The sequence below is a fragment of the Vicia villosa genome, unplaced genomic scaffold, assembly GCF_029867415.1.
Source record: "Vicia villosa cultivar HV-30 ecotype Madison, WI unplaced genomic scaffold, Vvil1.0 ctg.001190F_1_1, whole genome shotgun sequence".
Taxonomy (NCBI): Eukaryota; Viridiplantae; Streptophyta; class Magnoliopsida; order Fabales; family Fabaceae; genus Vicia; species Vicia villosa.
In genome coordinates this window covers 359129-380169 of record NW_026705527.1, presented here as the reverse complement: position 1 = coordinate 380169, position 21041 = coordinate 359129, and the positions used below count along the sequence as shown (strand labels likewise).

The 21041-nt window shown below is 36.8% G+C and overlaps 1 protein-coding gene across 1 annotated transcript; it reads right to left on the bottom strand.

Moving 5' to 3' along the window:
* Positions 1-14694: 14694 nt before the first annotated feature.
* LOC131633909 (NADPH-dependent aldehyde reductase 1, chloroplastic-like) lies at positions 14695-16262 on the bottom strand. The gene is made up of 3 exons (XM_058904580.1): positions 15550-16262; positions 15044-15402; positions 14695-14929 (listed from the first exon to the last, which is right to left on the bottom strand). Exons 1-3 carry the CDS (start codon positions 16239-16241, stop codon positions 14907-14909), a joined length of 1074 nt encoding a protein of 357 aa, XP_058760563.1. The 5' UTR covers positions 16242-16262; the 3' UTR covers positions 14695-14906.
* Positions 16263-21041: the final 4779 nt, after the last annotated feature.

Sequence of the window (21041 nt, the reverse complement as noted above, 5' to 3'; positions counted from 1 at the left end):
TGACCCATGCCATAGAGGGGCAGGTAGTCTAAGGGGAAAGATCAAAATAGCCTTTCGTAGGCAACCAGAAGATACCTCAGCCTTATTCGTGGGCAACTTTCGAGGGTCGAGGTCATGTTAGTGTATCGAAGGCAGCATCATTCTTAGGGTCTCATGACCTTTTATCGAGGCAACATGGCTGAGGTATCCTCATATTCGAGGGATTGGCTATTCTGCAAAAACACAAGGCAACAAGGCAACAGGCAACAGGCAACAAGGCAAGAGAGAGGGTTACCCAAAAGCGTGCGTGTGTGCACCAATCACGTGATTATATTCAATTATATTATCTTGTAAATTAGTGAGGCTAATTCAGTTAGCAAGGCTTGCACTCCCTAGGATTACTAACCACGCAGCAACATAACAAATATGGGGAAGGGAAATTGTAACCAGCGGAGGAGAGGGGAATTGAAACCAGCGGGATATAATTAAACAATTAAAACAGAAAATATTAGAGTTAGGGTTTAGGGTTACCGATACGCGTAGCTTTGGTATTCGACGAACCCTGAAAATTGGAAAAGGAAGAATAAACAGAGGGGTGAGTGCATTATCGGTTCAGAGGCAAACGGAATTAACCCTAAAAATAAGGATATAATGAATTTAAAATAATAAAATAAACGAAAGTACTTAGCTTGATTTGATCTGATATGGTTGGCGGGAAGCCTCGGAGGTAACCCTGAAAAATGGCAAAGGCAGAAGAATGAAGGCAAGACAAACCCTAATTTTAAAAGGAAACAAAATAGACTTTTAAAACAAGTAGGGTACTTAACTTTGTGAAGGGTCGAGGCGCATAGTCGGAGGAAACCATGTTGATAACCCTGAAAAGGCATAAGAGAAATATTCAGTGTAGGGCAATGTTCTTGCAAACCCTGATTCGGGCGTCAAATAAAATTAATATGATTTTATCAATAATATCAAAATAAATAATTTAATTAAAAATATATTAAAAATAAATAAATTAATTAAACAATATAAAAGAAAATAAATAATAAATATAACATAAATAAATATTATTAATGATTTTGTAAAGAAGAAAGAAATTCAAAATAAGTTTTAGTTGAAAGAAATATATACAAGAAAATTTATTTAAATAACAACGCAATTATTAAATAAAAGAAAAAATAAAACAATTATTGAGAAACTCAGCTTATGATCCAGTGTGGTTGCCTGGGGATCCATATGATATGCCTGCAGCTTGGCATTCGTTCTATCTGAAAGTGGCAGGATCTAGTGGTGATGACCGAGGGTGCATCGTGAGCATCCGCGCGTGCAGGTGTACGGGATCTATGAGAAACAAGAGTTTGGAAATTTGAAAAAAAGCAATATGCAAGAGGCAGGGTTTGAACCCGTGCCCTTGCGTATGAAGGCCTTAAGTCGCTCCTCTCAACCACTTCGCTAAAGGTCATTCGCTGGCAATAAGGCAAACGTTAAATAATATATACAAAACATGCGTCCTTGAACTTTTAAAACAGACTGCGCTCCTTGCAGTCTTCTTCTTCGTGATGCTGTTTTTCTTTTGCTACAAACGCGCTACCACTCAGCTGCGAAAATACGCCATAGCTAATACCTGCAGTTTTCAATCTCACACGATACAAAATATAAATGCCAAAGAAACATATGGTTTGATCCGGAATTAAATTCTAAACATGATAGCATCATTGATTCATCCCAATTTTGCTTATTGACGAAAGCCCTAAATCGAACCTTGGAACCCTAGCCATGGTGGATTCGTGTCCCTGTGCTTAAAATCAAATTAAACAATCCAGATCACTTTTAAACATCATCATAATTGCAAATATATTATCAAAAATTGTTGAAGATGCAATAGTATGCGAAATCGAGAATTTAAAAGAGCAAGAAAGAGGGGTTACGAGCCTGTGCGCTTCAGGGAGTCTTCGAGAGCATTTGAATGGCTGGGACCGATCAATACGAACCAAGGAACACGTTGAGAGGCTTTGTATGATCTGAATTAGCTTGAAATCCGATTTGCATCTTCCCTCAATGTCACGGTTTTCTTTAACTTTGACAGAGTTTTCTTGCAGCCAACCCTTGTCAAAAAAAATCTCCTCCTTTTCTGAATTGTTCCTTGAACTTATAAGGGTTGGATTTTAGGTTAACAAATCTGGACTAAATCAGTGATTGAGAGGTTAAATCTTTGATTGAATATATGATTCAATTTGCATTAAGAAATCCCTTTTTTGGCTTATATCTTCTCCAATTATTCTTCCCCCTAAATTTGCCACGGTTTTGATTCATTTGATGAGAAGAATAAGTCAAATCTAATTTTTCATTTTTCTCTCTTTTTTACTATTTATTTAAGATTGAATTTTAAGTAATTAAATTCAAAATAAAATAAATAGTAATAAAATAAATAGTAATAAAAATAAAGGAAAGGGCTCTTGGATTATGGATGAGATTAGGATCAATTTTGGGTCATAAAAGATTAGGCCCATTTGCAAAAGAATAACAAAATCAATTTTGGCCCTCATTTGCTTCATGTACCTCACTCGAAATTGACCAATTTGCGCAAGCCATAACCCCTTCAATTTTTATCATATGAAGGTGTTCTTGATCATTTTAGAAAGCTCAAGATGTTCCCTAAATCCTCCTTTTGGTTTCATCTCAATTGAGTTTACCATGTTCATGTACCATTCTTTGAGAAAAAATGACTCTTTTGCGATCCTTTAGAAGGACTTGTAATGTTTTGGCTCATATCTCCCAAATGAAGCATTTTTAGCCTTGGCTTGTGAGACACAAATTTGTAGAGAATCAAATTTCCTTCAAAATGAGCTTTGGATGGAAAATTTTGGATGTTCCATGTGAGAGTTATGACTGGTCAAAGTTTAGTTAACTTTCAGGTTAACTTAGTCGACTGCTGACTTTCTGAACTTTTGAGTGACCAATTATTTGAAGTGATCCTTGATACTTGTCATAGGGATGATGTGAGATGTATTGAGCCATATGAGACATTTTGGAGCCATTGATTCTGTGATTTTCCTTTGAATGAACCAAACCCTAATTCAAGAGCCTTTGCGTAGGAGAATGTGTCTATGAGCTTTATGTACTGATTTGTATTGAAATGGGGAAAAATGTATGGGCAAATTTTGGGGTATGACAAACTCCAAGAACAAATTGGATAGAAATGGTCAAACAAAGTTTTGCCCCTTGAGGAATAAACTCAACTGGGGATTAATCAATCTCTGTGAGGAATTTACAGATCATCTTCTTTTTATCAAAAAGATTGGACAACACATCAAACTCTATTATGGGAAATCAGAGAAAATTTCTTTGGAGAAAATCACCATTCCGAACTTGCAGAGGAACTAAGAAGTTAACATCAAAGCAAACAAGTTAACATGCGGGGGATTTTAGTTCAAAACTCAACACAAGGTGAGAAAGAAAACCCAACAGTCAAACGTTGTCTCAAAACTTCTTGGTAGAGAGTGACATACTCTGGATTGATCATGGAAACAACCTTTGTACTTCAAGCTAATGAGGTGATCAAGGTAACTTCGGATTCACGACTTGCCCCAGATTACATGGTCTATGAAAGGAAACTACCTCAAAAAGGTTCATAGAGATCCTTGGCGTCATGCAGACTTGGAATAATCTGCCCCGGATCAATAGATTCTTGGAGAGATTTGTTAAATCTCGACGTAGTTGCCCCAGATTGACTAAACTTGGCACATTCTTTTACTCGACAAAGTCTTCGAGCTTTGCCCCATGATGGTAATCAAACTTTCAAAAGCATTATACTGGGAAAACAACATGCCCCTGGCAATGTTTTAGTTTTCTACTGATGATCAGATGTAAACTTCCTGGATGTCAAACAAATGTTTATAAGCAGAAAAATGTTTATTCTGAGAATGATAATGAAAATGCAACAATTATGTAAGTCTTGAAGTTTTTTTTTTTTTAAAAGATGTCGCAAAACCTTGTGAATGAATCACTAGTTAAGAGATGACATTGATTTTTTGTATGCATATGATACCAACACAAGTTTTCAGCCTAACCGATAGGAGTCAGGAACGCTTTCTTGTTTAAGTATGCTTTCGAAATAAACCCTGCTTCAATTAGGACTTTTGAGGGTTGTAACGTGGCCTGGTTCACGGTTTTCAGAAAAAAATATTTTTAGGCTCAAAGTTTATTTAGCCCACCCCATCTTCGTGATGTTCTCCAGTCCTATGTTCAGTTAACTTAACACGAGTATTCATCTCTCAAAAGGATTTTGTGCCATTAAGGACCTGATGAAGCTTTCTTGGAGTAGCAGTCACCCTTTTGTCTTCATTTTTGTATTCACACAGATTTGTTCATTGTTGAGGACTTTTGCTTTGTAGTCCTTTCTTTTCACTTTTCACTCTTTTCTCTTTTCTTTTTTTTTTATTTCCCTAACTTTTGCCTGGACTGATTCTTTTGAATTGGTCGTCCAGCGGGATGCTCTAACTTTTTCCTAAGTCACTTGTTTTCAAGTTTTTGACTTAGCGAGCTTTTTTCTTTCTTTTTTTCACTTTTTCTTTCATTCTTTTGATTTGAACAAATCGTATGATATTGACTTTGTCTTGACTTGTTGAGAGGGTTGTGACTGCCTCATTTCTTGGCGGATGAAGGATAACCATTGTGGTTTCACATTTTCCAGCCTTTTGATGCGCGGGGAATAACCATTGTGGTTTCCCATGATCCATCCTTTGATGTGGATATGACGTGCTTGACCTTTGGATGCACAATCCTTTTTGAAATCTGAACACTTGGTCAAATCAACTGAACACTACCCTGCCCCAGGTTAAAAATTAGGGTTTTTCATTTAGAAAATAAACTCCTACTTCAAGGCTCAAAGGGGTTAACAAGGGATTATCTTCCTTATATCTCCAGTGTTTGGGAATTTGAAACAATTCCTGTACATCATCAACAGGGTTTTATTCAAAAGCATACAACCAGAAATTTTGCGTTTTCAGATCATCATCCTCCCTCCAATCTTTGCATAAGCAAGAGTTTGGCAAAAGCAATTGGTATAATAATGCATAAAAACAAATAAACATGAGTGAAACGAATGAATTACTTCAAGACAAACATTATCATTGCATTAGCATTAACATTCAAAAATAAACAAGTTTCTACATGCAAACAATGCATTGAAAAACAAGAAATATTACAAATGGAAATCAATAAGAATACTAAAAACTGAGAAAAACTCTCTCCATCTGGGCATATGCTGAACGAAACATCTTTCGAGCTTCAAGCTACCATCAATAGTGATTTAATCATGCTTTGGCAAAGAATTGGCTTGAACATCATAACCAACATCTTGGAAAGTCAAAATACCAGCATGGATTAATCTTTGAACTTCATTTTTTAGAGGCCAACAATTATCTAAGTCATGTCCAGGAGCATTCTGATGAAAAGCACAAGTGACATTAGCATTGTACCACCAAGGAATCTTCTCTGGAATTGGAGGTGGTGACCTTGTCTGAACCAAATTCTTATGAATTAGAGCAGGGAACAATTCTGCGTAAGTCATGGGGATAGGATCAAAATTCCCCTTTTGAGGTTGATTTTGCTCGTTCGGTGGAGAATCTTGTTGACGAGTACTCTGCTGATAATCTGGGATTGCATGAACTGAATTGGATACAGGAATGACATAGGAAACATGCTGATGTTGGTGATGATTGTTTCCTCCCTTGATTCTCTTCTTTGAAAAGTCATTACCAAACTTCTTCACACTACCAGCTAAGTTACCTTCTTCAAACAAACATTCCTTTCGGACATCCTTTTCTAGAAGCGCTTTCATATCCACCTCTCTGTGGAAGTCAGCAGGTGTACTGACTACTGTCCCCTTGGGAAAGAACGAGTTCAGAGTTTCAAGAAAGACCTTTGCCATCCTTTCTTCCATCATAGGAGGATTGACTTGGGCAGCAACTAGAGCCTCAACCAGAGTAGTCAGATGCTCCATACCAGCCTTCAGAGTAATCACCTCTTCACGGAGTTCACGAATCTCTTGCTTGATGCTTTCCATTTCTTCTTAGCACGAGTGTTGTACTAATGATTCCAGGAGAAAGGAAATAAGGCTCTGGAGAATTTCTTTAGAAAGCAGGACCAAATGTAGAATGATGCATGCAATGCAGATGATTTTCTTTTTATTTATTTTTTTTTATTTTGAGTTTCAAGGAACTTAAGATATTAACTTGTAAACACTCAAACATTGGATCAAAGCTTCGATTAAGTTATCATCAAAATCAATCATCCATTTTGGTGGATTAGAATTTTCACCCCATCAACACCCAAGATCCATTGAGTTTGATGAAACTTATGATGTTTACAAGGAAAGACCTCTAAGTTCCTTGAAAATCAAAAGAAAAAGAGTTTTCATGGATGCATGAATGCATGGTTTATGCATCAACCACAACCAAGAGTACGCAAGGTCACATAAGATCATAGTTCAAAGGTTCGACGTCACGAGCATGGAGCCATGGGTCCAACCATCCCAAAAGGTATGATCTAAGGAATTTTGTACCTGCCAATCGGGTTCTACAAAGGTTCCCAGAGTTTTCAATCTTCTATTGGATATTACCGGCACGCACAATTGCTCATGGGCGCTAATAATATGCCTAAAAAGACCTCGTCTGAGCGTAGTATCGCATGACAACAAGCTCAAATTGGTACTTGATCTTGTTTCTGCACTACATCCTAAAAAGGCTTAGATGGGTTAAAAAGGTTCTAGGTCATTCAGCTTCTACGGACACTCACTATTGAAAGTAATAGCGTTATCACGATGGTTCGTAACAACCTCTACTACCTTCCATGAGGCCTCCACTGATTGGGGTTCCACCATATGACGCTCATGGTAAGGATTGCTCCTGACATGCGACTATTGGTCTTACCACCTCCTATCTCAAGTTACTCACCAAAGTTCGGGTTAGAACTTTATCTCATCACAGAGGAACCATCGAGCACCAAAAAGAAAAAAAAAGAAGATAAACAGACAAAGCACGCAACAGTATATACAGGAAAAACACACAGATAAACAAAAATAGGCTTAACACACTTAAAACTGGATCCCCAGTGAAGTCGCCATTTTTCTATAGCGGGGAAAATCTAATATCGAAGCCATAGGATTGACTTGAATCAATATTTCAGTGAAAGTCGCCACTGCGCTTTATTGTTTCCAAAGAAAAAGGGAAAAGAACGAATAAAACCCAAAGTTTGTTTTTTTAAAACAAAAAGAAGAGATCTTAGGTACGGGTGTTGCTTATACAAGGGGAAGGTTTTAAGCACCCCTCATATCTGTGGTACTCCACAGGAACCTTTTTGAAAATCTGTGTTGTATGTGCTAAAAAAGGGTTTGTTTTATTTTTAAAATAAGCTCGGCAAGACATTAAGTCTTGGGCCTACATACCTCCTCGGTGCAATGGAGAAGTCAGAGCTAATGTAGTTCCGCTAAAAAGGGAAAAACGTTTTTTAAAACGAATAAACACTTTATCGTAGTCGGAGAGAAATACTCAGCCATTGATCTTGAGCATGAGAACAAATGAGTTCTTTGCTTCGCAAATGAAAGAAGGGCTCCAACTCGGATAAAATCAACGAGTATGCCACTAGCTCTCTCACGCGGAAAAGATCTCATTATATCAATCAATTTCAAAATCGTGGGGTATAACCACTCGTTTCGACAATTAATAGTGTCTAGACTTTTGAAGAAAAAGAGGAAAAGGCCACTAAGGGCAAAAGATATTTTTTTAAGAAAAAAGGTTTTGAAAAGGTTTGCAAACATAAGAAGGTTTTTTGAAAAAGGGAGAAGATTTTGAAAATTTAAGAAGTGGGAGGAGATGAAGAGGCTAACCTAGTGCATAAAATAAAAGCTAAGGAAAGAAACGGTCTAACCAAATTAAGAAGCCAACACTTGACATTATGAGTCAAGGTAGATTTCCCATCCTTTGGACTTATCAATACCAACACATATTACCACTTGGGGATCCAGATGAACTTATTATCTTAGCACCACTTTGCATCAAGCACATTAAAAATTCTGACGAAAATCGGGCAGAGTAACGGCTGTTTTCGGGTAAAATCCTTATATCAATGCCTTGGAATTAACCATCAAGGGCTTTCAAGGAAATACCTGCATGCACAAACAGACAGCAATCCAATGCCAGACAGACAGAATAACAGCAGAGTAATAACAGAATAAGGGTCCAGAGGTCTTAAGTCCATAAGTCCGAATCTCCAAAATGCTCAGGATAGTAACCAATAGTCCAAAAGAGAGCTTTAGGTGTTTTTTAGATTTTTGTTGTTTATTAGTGTTTTAGCATAAAAGTAAAGTATGGTCCAAGTGGACAAAAGAAAATGGCGGAAACATAAACATATGTCCAAGTGGACAAAGAGAAAATAGCGGAATATAAACGTCAAAATGGACAAAGGAAAAATAGCAGAATGTAAATATGATGAAATGATAAAATAAAGCGATAAAGCGAGAAATATAAAGAGCAATACAATAAAGTGCGGAAATTAAAGTCAATTGTTAGATGTTAAAGATAACCATCTTGAAACTTGTCAAGTATGTTATCAAAGTTAGTAATGAAGATCGATGGTGAGTGAAGGATGTACTCGGATTTAAATTCAATAGAAATTTATCAGAAGCTTGATAAAATCATAGCGACTACACGATAAACCTCCATAAGTCTTAAATCAACCGCATACAATTCTCTTACATATTTGATCTTTTTGATTCGGGACACTAAATATTGCGCTATGTTAAGTAGATCGCCAAGTGATTTATGTAGAAATCACCCTACAACGAGGCTGGTCAAAACTTTATGTGCTAATGCATGCGAGAGAAGCGATATGTAGATCACTCTCCGAAAGCAATACCGCACGAAAAGAAAAATGGTGAGTGATCTAGTCTTTACCAAGAATCCATAAGAATTCTCAAGGTATTAAGACTTTCATCGATCAAAATAAAGAGAAACAAAAGATGGAACCACATTAAAAGCTCCTTTCATCCATAATTTCAATCACATAATTTTGCGGATTTGGATTCTCATCCTATCGACGCCCTAAGTCCATTGAAATTAGAGAGAAATTAGGCCTCTAACTTGTGATTCAAAGAAAATATCAAAAGAATGGAGTAGAAGATGAGTTAGAACCAAAAACAAGTCAAAAACCACAAAAACAAGCATTCTGCCCAGATGTAAATCGATTTGCACAGAGTGTAAATCGATTTGCATAACTCTGTTTTCAAATCTGCGCAGTTTTTCAGTTGTGTAAATCAATTTGCACCAGATGTAAATCGATTTGCACAACACAGTTTTCAAAAAACAGCAAATAAAGAGAAGAAAACTTGTTTAAACATAAAACCAAACACCTTGTGATCTTGGATCAATTTGTGCACGAAAATGTATCAAGTAAGCCAGCAAAACACATCAATGTAGCACCAAAGGTGCATCAAGCATAAACAACAATGGATCACATCTTGAATTATGGAATGGATCTAGAATTTTACCAAATCTTTCACAAACTTTGAATCTTCTTCAAGAACACACAACCACAAGCCTTGATCTCTCACAATTGATGAAGAAAAGTAGTGTTTATGTTGAAGTTTAGCTCTAAATTAGTGAGGTTCAAGATGTGACTCACTAATTTGTGTGGAAGAAAAAGAGCTTTGAGTGATGGGTTTGGAAGAGGTGAGGAGAGAATTTGCAATAAGTTTCTTGGCTATAAAAGCTTCAAGAAATGAATTTGCAATAAGTTTTTTGGCTATCAAAGCTTGAAAAATGAGGAGGGGAATGCCTCAATTTATAGCACTTAGGCTTGGGAAATTTTGTGGCTTGGAGTTAGGATTGGAAAATAGAATTAGGCTTGGGAAAAGAATTTGTAGCCAAAAATGAGATCCAATGGTCTTGATGAAATCACATGAGGGTTTATGATTAAATGATGTAGGTAATCAAATACAAGAGCTAAGTCATGCTTCCCATGCTTGCAAATGATGTCAACACTTTCAAAAGCTGAATTTTGCCTTCATTTTTCCAAATTCGCACTGGTGCAATCGATTTACACTTTATGCAAATCTATTTACATAGCTGAAAAAGGCAAAATCTGGGGCAAAAACAGTTATGCAAATCGATTGCTGTCTTATGCAAATCGATTTGCACTGATGGCAGAAGCAAATCTGGTGCAGAAACAGTTGTGTAAATCGACTTACACCTTATGCAAATCGATTTGCATAGTGAAAATGTTGAAAAATGCTCCTTTTGATGGATGTTATGACTTGGTACCTACAAAACACAAACACACCAAAGCACAAGGCAATATTTTTGGTATTTTGGTTAGTAAAACAATATATACAAGACTAAACATGGGTGCTTGATGATTCCCTTGCAGATGAATTGAGCATAACACCACAAGTAGAGTTCTAAGTTAAAACTTCTTGATTGATGATTGGTATGCAAATGATGTGTGATCTTAGGGTCAAAAATTGGGGTATGACACGTGGGTCCTGGAGTTGTCCGTGGGAGTGCCCTGATCATGGATCCCAGAGGCACATACCTGAACTACCGTTGCAGTGTGCTTGTGAGGGTCTGGAGGCATTTTACTCACTTGTTGTGTACACACTCGCGTGCTCGGTATGATGGCGTTATGCGGCTAAGTAAGCCTACGCATAACAGGTAAACCATCTCTAATGATGCCATGTAGGCTACATCATTAGGTTCCTACCCAGATGGGCTCATGCGTCGAGACGGCGTGTTGCACTTGCTGTTAACACCACGTGCGTACAGATGGTTAATGGGATGGTGTCGCCTCTTAGGCAAGGTCACCTCGCAGCCGTGTAGGCTTGTGCGAGCCCGTTTAACCATTCTTGTAGGGTGCTTGTGCAAGTCTCTTGACAAATAGGCATGGGTGAACCCACCGAGGGTGTGTTAGTAGCTTAGTAGTGGTATTAAGGTACTTCTGGATTCCCCGTATATGGATGCGGGTTCTGCATATTTGGTTGCTTATATAATTGTATAACTACATTAATCGTCCAATGGTGGATGATTCCTTGTTTCTCCGTTCTTGTACCGGACGTGAGGATAAACCCCGGATCAATGGTGGATTCGGTTTTGATGCATGTACCCTGTAGAACTGAGTGGACCCATAGGATAGGAGGACTCACTGAGATTTAGTAATCTCACCCCCAATCAACTTATATTTTTTTCAGGTGCAGTTTAGTAGCTTTTGGCAGATAGCAGGTTCGGATTGACGGCTTAAAGTGGTGATGGCTCGGAGACCTAGTCAAATCTCATTTTCCGCTGTGCAGATCCATTGAAGACACATGTTTTGTAATTCTTATTGGAATTTCATGTTGTATTGTATTATGGATCTTTCTATATCTAAAGCTTTTGTATGTACTCAGTATCAATTTAACGTTTCATGCATAATATACTAGTCAGTTATGTATGGGGTGTTACAGTTGTAAACTTGATTCTGAACAAATATACTACAATGACAAAAATGGTTATGATATTTGGTCAAAACAAAGAAATATGCCGACGAAAGCATGTATTATCCACTAATTTCCAGTTTTTTACACATTACATTTTATTCTCGTAACAAACCAGATATGCAGAGACTTGTTACCGCTAGGATACTTTGGTCCTAAACCCTGCTTTTAGCAATATCTTTCCAAAAACAAAAAATATCTTCTAAAAATAAGTTTATTGATATCATAGCTAAACAACGACTGAACATAATTCAGTACTCATATTCGTTTTCTAGAAATTAGATAAATAATATAATAAGATTAGATTAAACTATAAATTGCATCTAAGAATACAAGATTATTCCTAAGGTCTAATGATCATCCCTCAAAAAAGAAGTGATTAGCTACTCATAGTGCAATTAGACTTAATAACAAGGTTTTTAAAATTATACATGAATCATACAAGAAGATTAGTGAACTTCATTGGTGAAAAAGACTTCTCATTGTCTTCAGAAAAAATTTGCAAATATTACTCTTCAATTCAAATTTTGAACCCTTATTCTTTGGCATACGTTTAGCATATATACGAGGTTTGTTGTTGTTAAACAGGTGACTCCAGTACCATCAAACATTTTTAGTCAGACTATACCAATACTATGAACTTTGAAAGCCTTATTCTTTCCGAGTTGAAAGACTTTCAGCTCCAAAGTGTCAAAATATTCTTTCCTTTGACACGAGTGATAAGAGCAACCCGAGTCCTTAACTCAACTCTTCCCTATTTTCAAAATTATTACCACTAGTATGACAACAATTTCATAACCATCTTCGTCTAAGGAAATCACAATCTGACCATAATTACTTTTGTTCCCTCTTTCGGGGAAATCCTTCTTGAAGTGACCAGTTTTGTGACAAGTGAAATATTTAAACTTTGACTTATCAAAAACTTGTACTTTGACTTTGACGTAGATCTTTTCCCTTTTCGATTTTCTCTAGTCTCACTTCTTCTTCTAGAGACATTTAAGCCTTCACCATTATTGCTAACCTTTAGATTTTTCAACTTTGATAACTCTTTTGATCTTACAATTGTTTGAACTTCATCCAAAGTGATAGTTACTTCCTTACCATGAGGAAGATAATCCTTAAAGTTCTCAAAGGATTTCAATATTGATCTTAACAAGAATAAATTCTTGTCCTCATATTCAATTTTCAGCTCAAAATTTTGCAAAGCATCAATGATCTTGTGAAATTCTCCAAGTTGTTCTACAATAGATTTATTGTCCACTATACATAAAGAATAAAATTATTTCATACACAATTTGTAAGCCATTAAATTGGTCATATATAATGATTCAAGCTTGACCCATATCTTAGTTGGGGTATTTTCCATCACGACTTCCCTTAATAATTTATTTTTGAGGCATAAGATAATAAAGTTGATTGGTAGTTGTTTCATTATGTTGGTTAGTCATTGTATTTCCCACACGGTGGCGGCCATGGCACAATATTCTGCTTCGGTGGAACTACGCGAGACGGTTGGTTGCTTCTTGGATTTCCAGGAGATGAGAGATTGACCAAGGTATACACAATAGCCTGTGATAGATTTGCGGGTATCGGGACAGGTTGCCCAGTTAGAATCTAAATACGCTTTAAGCTGTATGGGAGAATTGCTGGGGTAAAAGAGGCCTTGAGCGGGATTGTTTTTGAGGTAGCGAAGAACACGGATAGATGCATTGTAATGGATGTCTGTGGGTTGACTCATATGTTGACTGAGTTGTTGAACAGAGTAAGAAACATTTGGGCGTAGGATCAAGAAGTAGAATTTTTGTACAAAAGTTGTGATAGTTTTCGTTCAAACCTTTGAGGAAACAAGCAACATATTCAAGGTGTTTGTACTGGTGCATCGCTTTGGATAGATTGCAGGTACATGGAATGTTGCATATGCAGGTAGGCATGGGGAGAAGATCCTCAAGCTCATCCCATAGGATCTTGATGTCTGTAAAGTATTGAGATAAGGATCTTTCACCTGATGGAGTGGAGATCGCGAAGGAGATCGGAAAAACAAAAGTGATTCCCTTTGGTGTATCTTTCTTGAAGGTCTGTCCAGAGTTCAAACGCAGAGTCGAAGCAGATAGTGTTATGTGCGATGTGTGGCGATAATGTTTGATTCATCCAAGAAATCACCATGTTGTTGGCTCTTTCCCGGACGTTGAAATTGGGGTCTTCATATTGTGGTTTCGGAAGGGAACCATTGATGAAAGCTATCTTGTTTTTGGATGTGAGCATGCGACGCATTGCCTTGCTCCAGTTGTGGTAGTTATTGTCGTCTAACGGTGGTGCGACGAGAATGGCGCCGGGATTCTCGCCGGGATGGACGTAGTAAGGGTTTCTTGGATTAAGGGTGGGTTGTTGTTAGCAATCGGTGGGTGGATCTTGTTTGGTGTATTCATCGTTATCAGAATTTTCAGACTCCATGAATATAACAGAGGAAAGTGATATGCGTGTGCAGAAAAATGATAGGGAGATGTAGGGAAGAAGATGATGGGCGGGAAGAAGGTTTTGAAAATGTAGGGTTTTTGGACTCTAGATACCATATTGATTACAAAGGAGAAAGAGGACCCTCTTATATAAAAGAGAGAGATGGGCCTCAGAAATAGAAACTAAGCCAATTGTGTTTCAGATAAAAGTGGAACCAATTAAGTCCAATAACCATAAATTGCTATTAAAAGAAATATTAATGAATTTATAAAAAAAATGGAGTTAAGTTTTAAATAAATAGTTTTTGGAATTATTTTCACTTATTTATCCGCTTTCTTAATAGTTTAGTGCATTTATAGTTTAGTGCATTATCGCTTTCTTAATAGTTTAGTGCATTTATAGTTTAGTGCATTTATCGCTTTCTTAATAGTTTAGTGCTCTAATTATATATTTAATAGTTTAGTGCTCTAATTATGTATTTAATAGTTTAGTGCTCTAATTATGTAACATGCGTTTTTATTATGTTTGAAAGTTGATTAATAAATTGATTAATTTATTTCGTTGAAGTTTAATTCTGTTTATGTTGAATAATTAGGGGAGGCGACAAGCCATAGCTTTTCGACAAAAGGCTTTCCAAATGTCAAGTTAGAACCAAGAGTTACCATGTACATATTTTTCAGGAGAAAAAAAAAAACATGTATATATTCCATAACAAATGTCAAGTCAGTCAAGAGCTATTTTAATCTTAATACATAATGATCTGCATATTCTTTTGCATACATTCCTCCAAAATAAAATACATATTTATTTGTATAAGTTCTACATAAAATTAAAAATTCATATTCCTCCCAAACTCATCTCTAACATAATAGATTTAACATTTGGCACCACTCTACTACTACCCTACACTTGTTTCTTTGTCTATTCATATAGTACTATTCCTAAATCTTCAACCATTCACAACGGTTCCACCTGAAAAAGAAGAAAAAAAAACATGTCAATGTCAATTAGTAAGTTTTTACAATTAATGAATAAATGTACACATTACAATTGTGGTGTGCAAAAGCATTTAAGGATATTAATTACCATTGGGGTGAAGGACTTGTCCAGTAAAATAAGAGGAACATTGATTGGAGGCAAGAAAGACATAAGAGGGAGCAACCTCAATAGGTTGACCAGCTCTATTCATAGGAACTTGACCACCAAATTGAGCAGTCTCTTCCTCCTTGAAAGATGCTGGTATCAATGGTGTCCATATTGGTCCAGGTGCCACCCCATTCACCCTTATTCCCTTGCTCACAAGCTGAAGTGATAGCCCCCTTGTAAATGCCACAATTGCACCCTTGGTAGATGTATAGTCCAGTAGCTTTGCGTTTCCTTTGTATGCATTCACTGATGTTGTGTTGATAATGCTGCTCCCTTCCTTCATGTGCTTCAATGCATGCCTAAAAGACACAGACACGTTCACCAGACACAACATCAGACACAGACATCAGACACACGTTCACCAGACACAACATCAGACACAGACATCAGACACACGTCGATACTAGTAATAATTTGACAAGAGTCTGTGATTCAAGATTACTGACCTGGTCATGAAGAAATATGAGAAGATATTGGTTCTAAACACCCTCTCAAGCCTTGGCTCATCAATCTCCTCAACTGATGAACACTCATATTGCTCAGCTGCATTGTTAACAAGAATATCAATGCGTCCATACGCACTAACAACCTCATCAACAACTCTCTTGCAATTCTCATCAAACCCTAAGTCAGCTGCTAAAGCCAATGGATCCTTAGCATCAGCACTCTTTGCACTCTTGATCATTTCTAGCGTGTCCTTGGCATCCTTGTCTTCATCACCCTTAACATACGTAAATGCCACCGTAGCACCTTCTAAGCTAAACAAGTTGCACACTGCTCGTCCAATTCCAGAATCACCCCCTGTTATTACAGCTACCTTTCCCTGAAGTTTGTTTGATGGCTTGTAGTCAGGGCAAGAGAATTGAGGCAGTGGATCCATAGCATGTTCTTTGCCAGGTTGTGTGTTTTGTTTCTGTGGAGGGAATTTCTGTTCACCGGAAGCCATTCTTACAAAGAAGGTAGTGGGAAAGGATATGGAAGGGATTTTGAGAGTTGATGGAAAAATAGGAAGAAAGTGATGAGTGTTGTTTTTGGAAGGGAAATTAGAGAAGGTGGATATGGTTGTAAGAGATCTTGATAATGATGATGATGAACAAAGTGTTCGGTTAAACGTATGTGTAGTGAAAGACTTGAACATGGTGCACGTGTGGTATGGTACTTGTGACATGCGGATCGAGAAGTTCTTTATAAGGATGTGAATATGCCACGTGGTGAATATTGGAGAAGGAGATGTTGACGTGTCGTTCGGTTCCCATGCGTCTTCTTATTTTTTTTGTCTTAGAGCATCTCCAATGGCAGTATTTTTCAATGAGTTATGGCTGGTGGGACCCATAAAGAACTCAAAAATGAATTGCACCATTGGAGATGGTTTTAGTGTCATGTATACTTTTGAACCACCGAACCAGAAGGAAAAAGGCCTAATCCAACTCATTATAATCTCATTAATAATGGAGTACTGGTGTAACTCTGTTATTATTTTTTCCCTCAGCATTTCTTATGCTTCTGGGTCTTAATGATATATTTATACTGGCTTTCCAAAAAAAAAAAAATAATGGAGTACTATTAGATATTATTTAAAATATGTTTAGCCAAGATATGAAGTCCGACAAAATAATGTGTTTTTTTTTTAATGTCTTTGTTGTTGGAATTTGCTATAGAAAATTTTGAATCAATATTGATGAAAAAGATGATGTCGTTGTATAATTGATAATGGAAAAAGAATAGAAAATATGATTTGGGAAGAAATGAAATTAGGATTTCAGCGAAAAGAGAGAAAGAATAAGAGAATATCTACAGAGCTTCTCTCTGCTCTCAAAGCTGAAACTTATCAATTATGCAACTGTTCATTACAACAATAGGATAACTCCCTAAGCAAACTCCAAATAGCCTAATTTTGTTAACATTACAAAATAAGGCTAAGTCAAAATCCAAATTGAGGATAACCCCTTCGACATTTCGACATAACAAATTCGACATGCACGCCCTTCGTCATGATGTCTGCAATTTGATTCTCAGTTCTGCAGTGTTTCAAGTTCAACATTCCTTTTGCTACTTATTCTCGAAGATAATGGAACCTCATCTTGATGTGCTTGCTTCTTTCATGTACTATCAGATTCTTTGTCAGATTGGTAGCAGACATGTTATCGATCTTCATGTTAATCCCTCCATGATTCTTCTTCGTAATCTCTTCGACCAAATTCACCATCCACGTTGCTTGACATGCACAAAGAGAAGCAGATATATACTCTGCTTCACACGATGACAGTGTTACTACAAGTTCTTTTCTTAAGCTCCAAGTAATTGGTGCACCACCTAACATAAACACATAACCAACTGTGGATTTTCTATCCTTAGCATCACTACACCAACTTGAGTCATTGTAATCCACTAGCTTGCATTTTTTCCTTCATCAGCTGTAGGAAATAAAATGCCATAGTCGAGAGTTCTTTTGAGATACCTTAGTATCCTCTTCGTCGCTGCTAGATGTGATACCTTTGGCTTCATCATGAATCTACTCACCATACCTACACTTTATATTAGATCAGGCCTTGTATGACAAAGATACCTAAATGATCCAATAAGTCTCCTATACTGAGTTGGATTGACATCATCTTCATCTGAGTCTTTCGATAGTTGTAGTCTTGGTTCAACAGGTGTCAAAGTTGCATTGCAGACTTCTATTTCAAATCTCTTGATTATTTCACTTGTATATTTCTTTGATGCATCATCAAGCCTCTAATACTCTTGTAGAATTCTATACCAAGGAAGTATGAAATGTTTCCCAGATCATACATTTCAAATTCCTTGTTAAGATCACCTTTGAAATCTTCGATCTCTTTTTTGCAGTTACCTGTTATTAACAAGTCATCGACATAGAGACACAGTATAAGCAATTTACTCTTGCTTCTTCTTACATATACTCCATGCTCAGTTGCTCACTTCATAAATTCCTTCTCCCTGAGAAAACTATCAATCTTCGTATTCCAAGCTCTTGGAGCTTGTTTGAGTCCATACAAGGCTTTATGTAGCTTGTACACCTTTCTTTCTTCACCTTGTTTCACAAACCCAATTGGTTGTGCAACATAAACTTCTTCATCTAAGGGGCTATTCAGGAATGCACATTTCCTTTCCATCTGACAAATATGCAAATTGTTCATATTTGCTAGACTAACGACCAACCTAATTGTTTTGATCCTAGCAACAGGTGCAAAAACTTCGTCGAAGTTGATTCATTCCTTCTGAAGAAATCCTTTTGCCACAAGTCTTGTCTTGTGTCGAGTTACTTCTCCTTTTGGATTCAACTTCACCTTTTATACCCACTTCACATCGATTGCCTTCTTGCCTTAAGACAATTCAACAAGTGACCAAGTATAGTTTCAATTCGATGGACTTCAGTTCCTCATTCAACGCTTTCATCCAGTTCGAATCCTTAAATGCCTCAGTTGCATTGACAGGTTCGACATCTACATAGAAAGCATAGTGTTCCAGCTCACATTCATCATTAATCTCATCATCTGATGTAATCATGCATTCATGCAACCTTGTAGGCATGTATCTTGTTCTTTAAGGTTTAGTTGTGTATGCCTGACCTCTGACTTCTTCTTATCGAACTTCTCTTTCGACCTTACTTGCTAGGTCTTCACATAAGATTCTCACTGAATCTTTCTTCACATTTTTAGTCCAATCTCATTCCTTAAGCTCACTTATGATCATGTCCCTGCTGATCATTGCTTGTTTGTTCATTGGGTCGAACAACTTGTATCCACCAGTCGAAGGATATCCTATTTGAATCATTTAACTAGACTTGTCATCAAGTTTTCTTCTCAACTGATATGGCACATGTGTATGTGATAATATATAGATCCAAATACCTTCAAATGACTTAAGTTAGGCTTGACACCAGGACAACATTCCTCAAGCATGATTCTTTCTAGATTCTTTGTCGGACATCTTTTTAAAATGTATGATGCAGTCGACATAACTTCTCCCCATAATTATTTGGGTAAATGCTTTCCTTTCAACATACTTCTCACTATGTTCATGATGGCTCTATTCCTCCTTTCAACAATTCCGTTTTGTTCTAGAGTGTTGGGTGGCACAACCGCATGCATAATCCATTCTTTCTCACCTAATGTGTTGAAGTCTTTTAACACATATTCTTAACCACCACCAATCCTCGTAATATTGAGCTTTCGACCACTTTGTCTTTCGACCATAGACTTAGACTTGGAAAATACCTCGATCACTTCATTTATCTTCTTGATCAGGTAAGTCCATAGTTTTTGTCTAAAATCATCTATGAATGTGACAAAGTATTTGTTACCTCCAATCAAATTCACCTTGTTAGGACCACACACATTAGAGTATACGATTTCAAGAATTGCCTTCGACTTGCTTCCTACATCCTTGCTGAAGCTATTCTTGTGCTTCTTTGTGTGCGCACATTTCTCACATATTTCATTTGGAATATCGTTTTTGGTAATCCTGAAACCATATTTCTTCTCTTCAGATTTTCGATGTCTTTGAAGTTGAGATGGCCAAGTTTTTAGTGCCATATCCATTCATCCCTGCTAGTTGTTGTTGCAAGGTACTTGTGCTCCATCACATTTAGTTAAATCTTAAAGGTTCTATTATGAGACATATGAGCCTTAGAGATTAATCCTCCTCTTGAGTCGACAACCCTCATCATCTTGTCTTTGATCAACACTTTGTAATCCTTTTTGACCAACTTCCCTATGCTGAGCAAATTACTTTTCATGCCTGGTATATACAATACATTGGAAATTATTGACCTCTTTCCATTTTTCCTCATAATCATAACATCACCAATACCTTCAGCTTCTAGACTATTGTCATTTGCAAATTTCACCATGTTCTTCATTGAGGGTTTTATGTTGACAAACCAATCTTTCCTTCCAGACATGTGTGATGAGCATCTTATGTCCAAGTACAATTGGTCCTTGAATATTTCTTCATCTCTTGTTGTGACCATCAGCATCATCTCTTCTTCTTTGAGCTTTGCAAACTATGTGTCATTTTCTTGATTCTTTTGTTTTTCAGGACAATCACTAGAGTAGTGACCATACTTCTGACAATTGAAACACTGAATGTGACTTTTGTTAGGTTTTCGTCCACCACCTCTTCCTCTACTGGAAACACCACCTATGTGGTTGCTTTGATACGAGGGTCTTCCTCTACTTGTCTAGGTGGATTTTTTATTATTTTTTCTTTATTTAAATAGTTCATACTTGTCATGTCATAATTTAAAGGGTTAAATATACTTTACCCCCTGAATTATTTCTAACGAAATATACTTTCCCCATTCTATCATTTCATATGCTCGTTTCATCTTCCATCGATTCTTGAGGGAGTTTTGACAAAGCATACAGAAGGAAGAAAGGCGAAGCATGAAGAAGGAATGCGATATTGGAACTTCTATCGAAGCTTTTATTGAAGTATAAGGGTTGACATCAACATTTTCCAATGTCTGAGGTTAGGTTTTTGGAACTCTCTTTCTTTAGTGATTGTAATGTTGAATGAATGCAAGATTATCAATTGTTATGCAAGATTCTCTACTATCATGTTAGGTCAGAGACTTTAGTCACATGCATGAATGAATAAAAGATGAATTGTTTATGTTTTTTTTTTACTGTTTTCCCTTATTTGTGTATTGATGTGCAGGGTTTAAAAAATGGGGATGTTGACACATGTCTAACCTAAGATGTAAATTCCTTTTACATAAAATGAATCTCTTTAATGTTGTTTTTCACCGTGGAGGTGAATTTGTAAGGGACAACAACAATAACAAAGTATTCTACATAGGTGGGATTCAAACCATAGTTTTAGGGGAAAATATTGAGAAATGGACTATGCTTGAAATTCATAATTTGGTGAAGGGTTAGGGTTACAAAGAAGGAAGTTCTAGAGCTTAGACTAA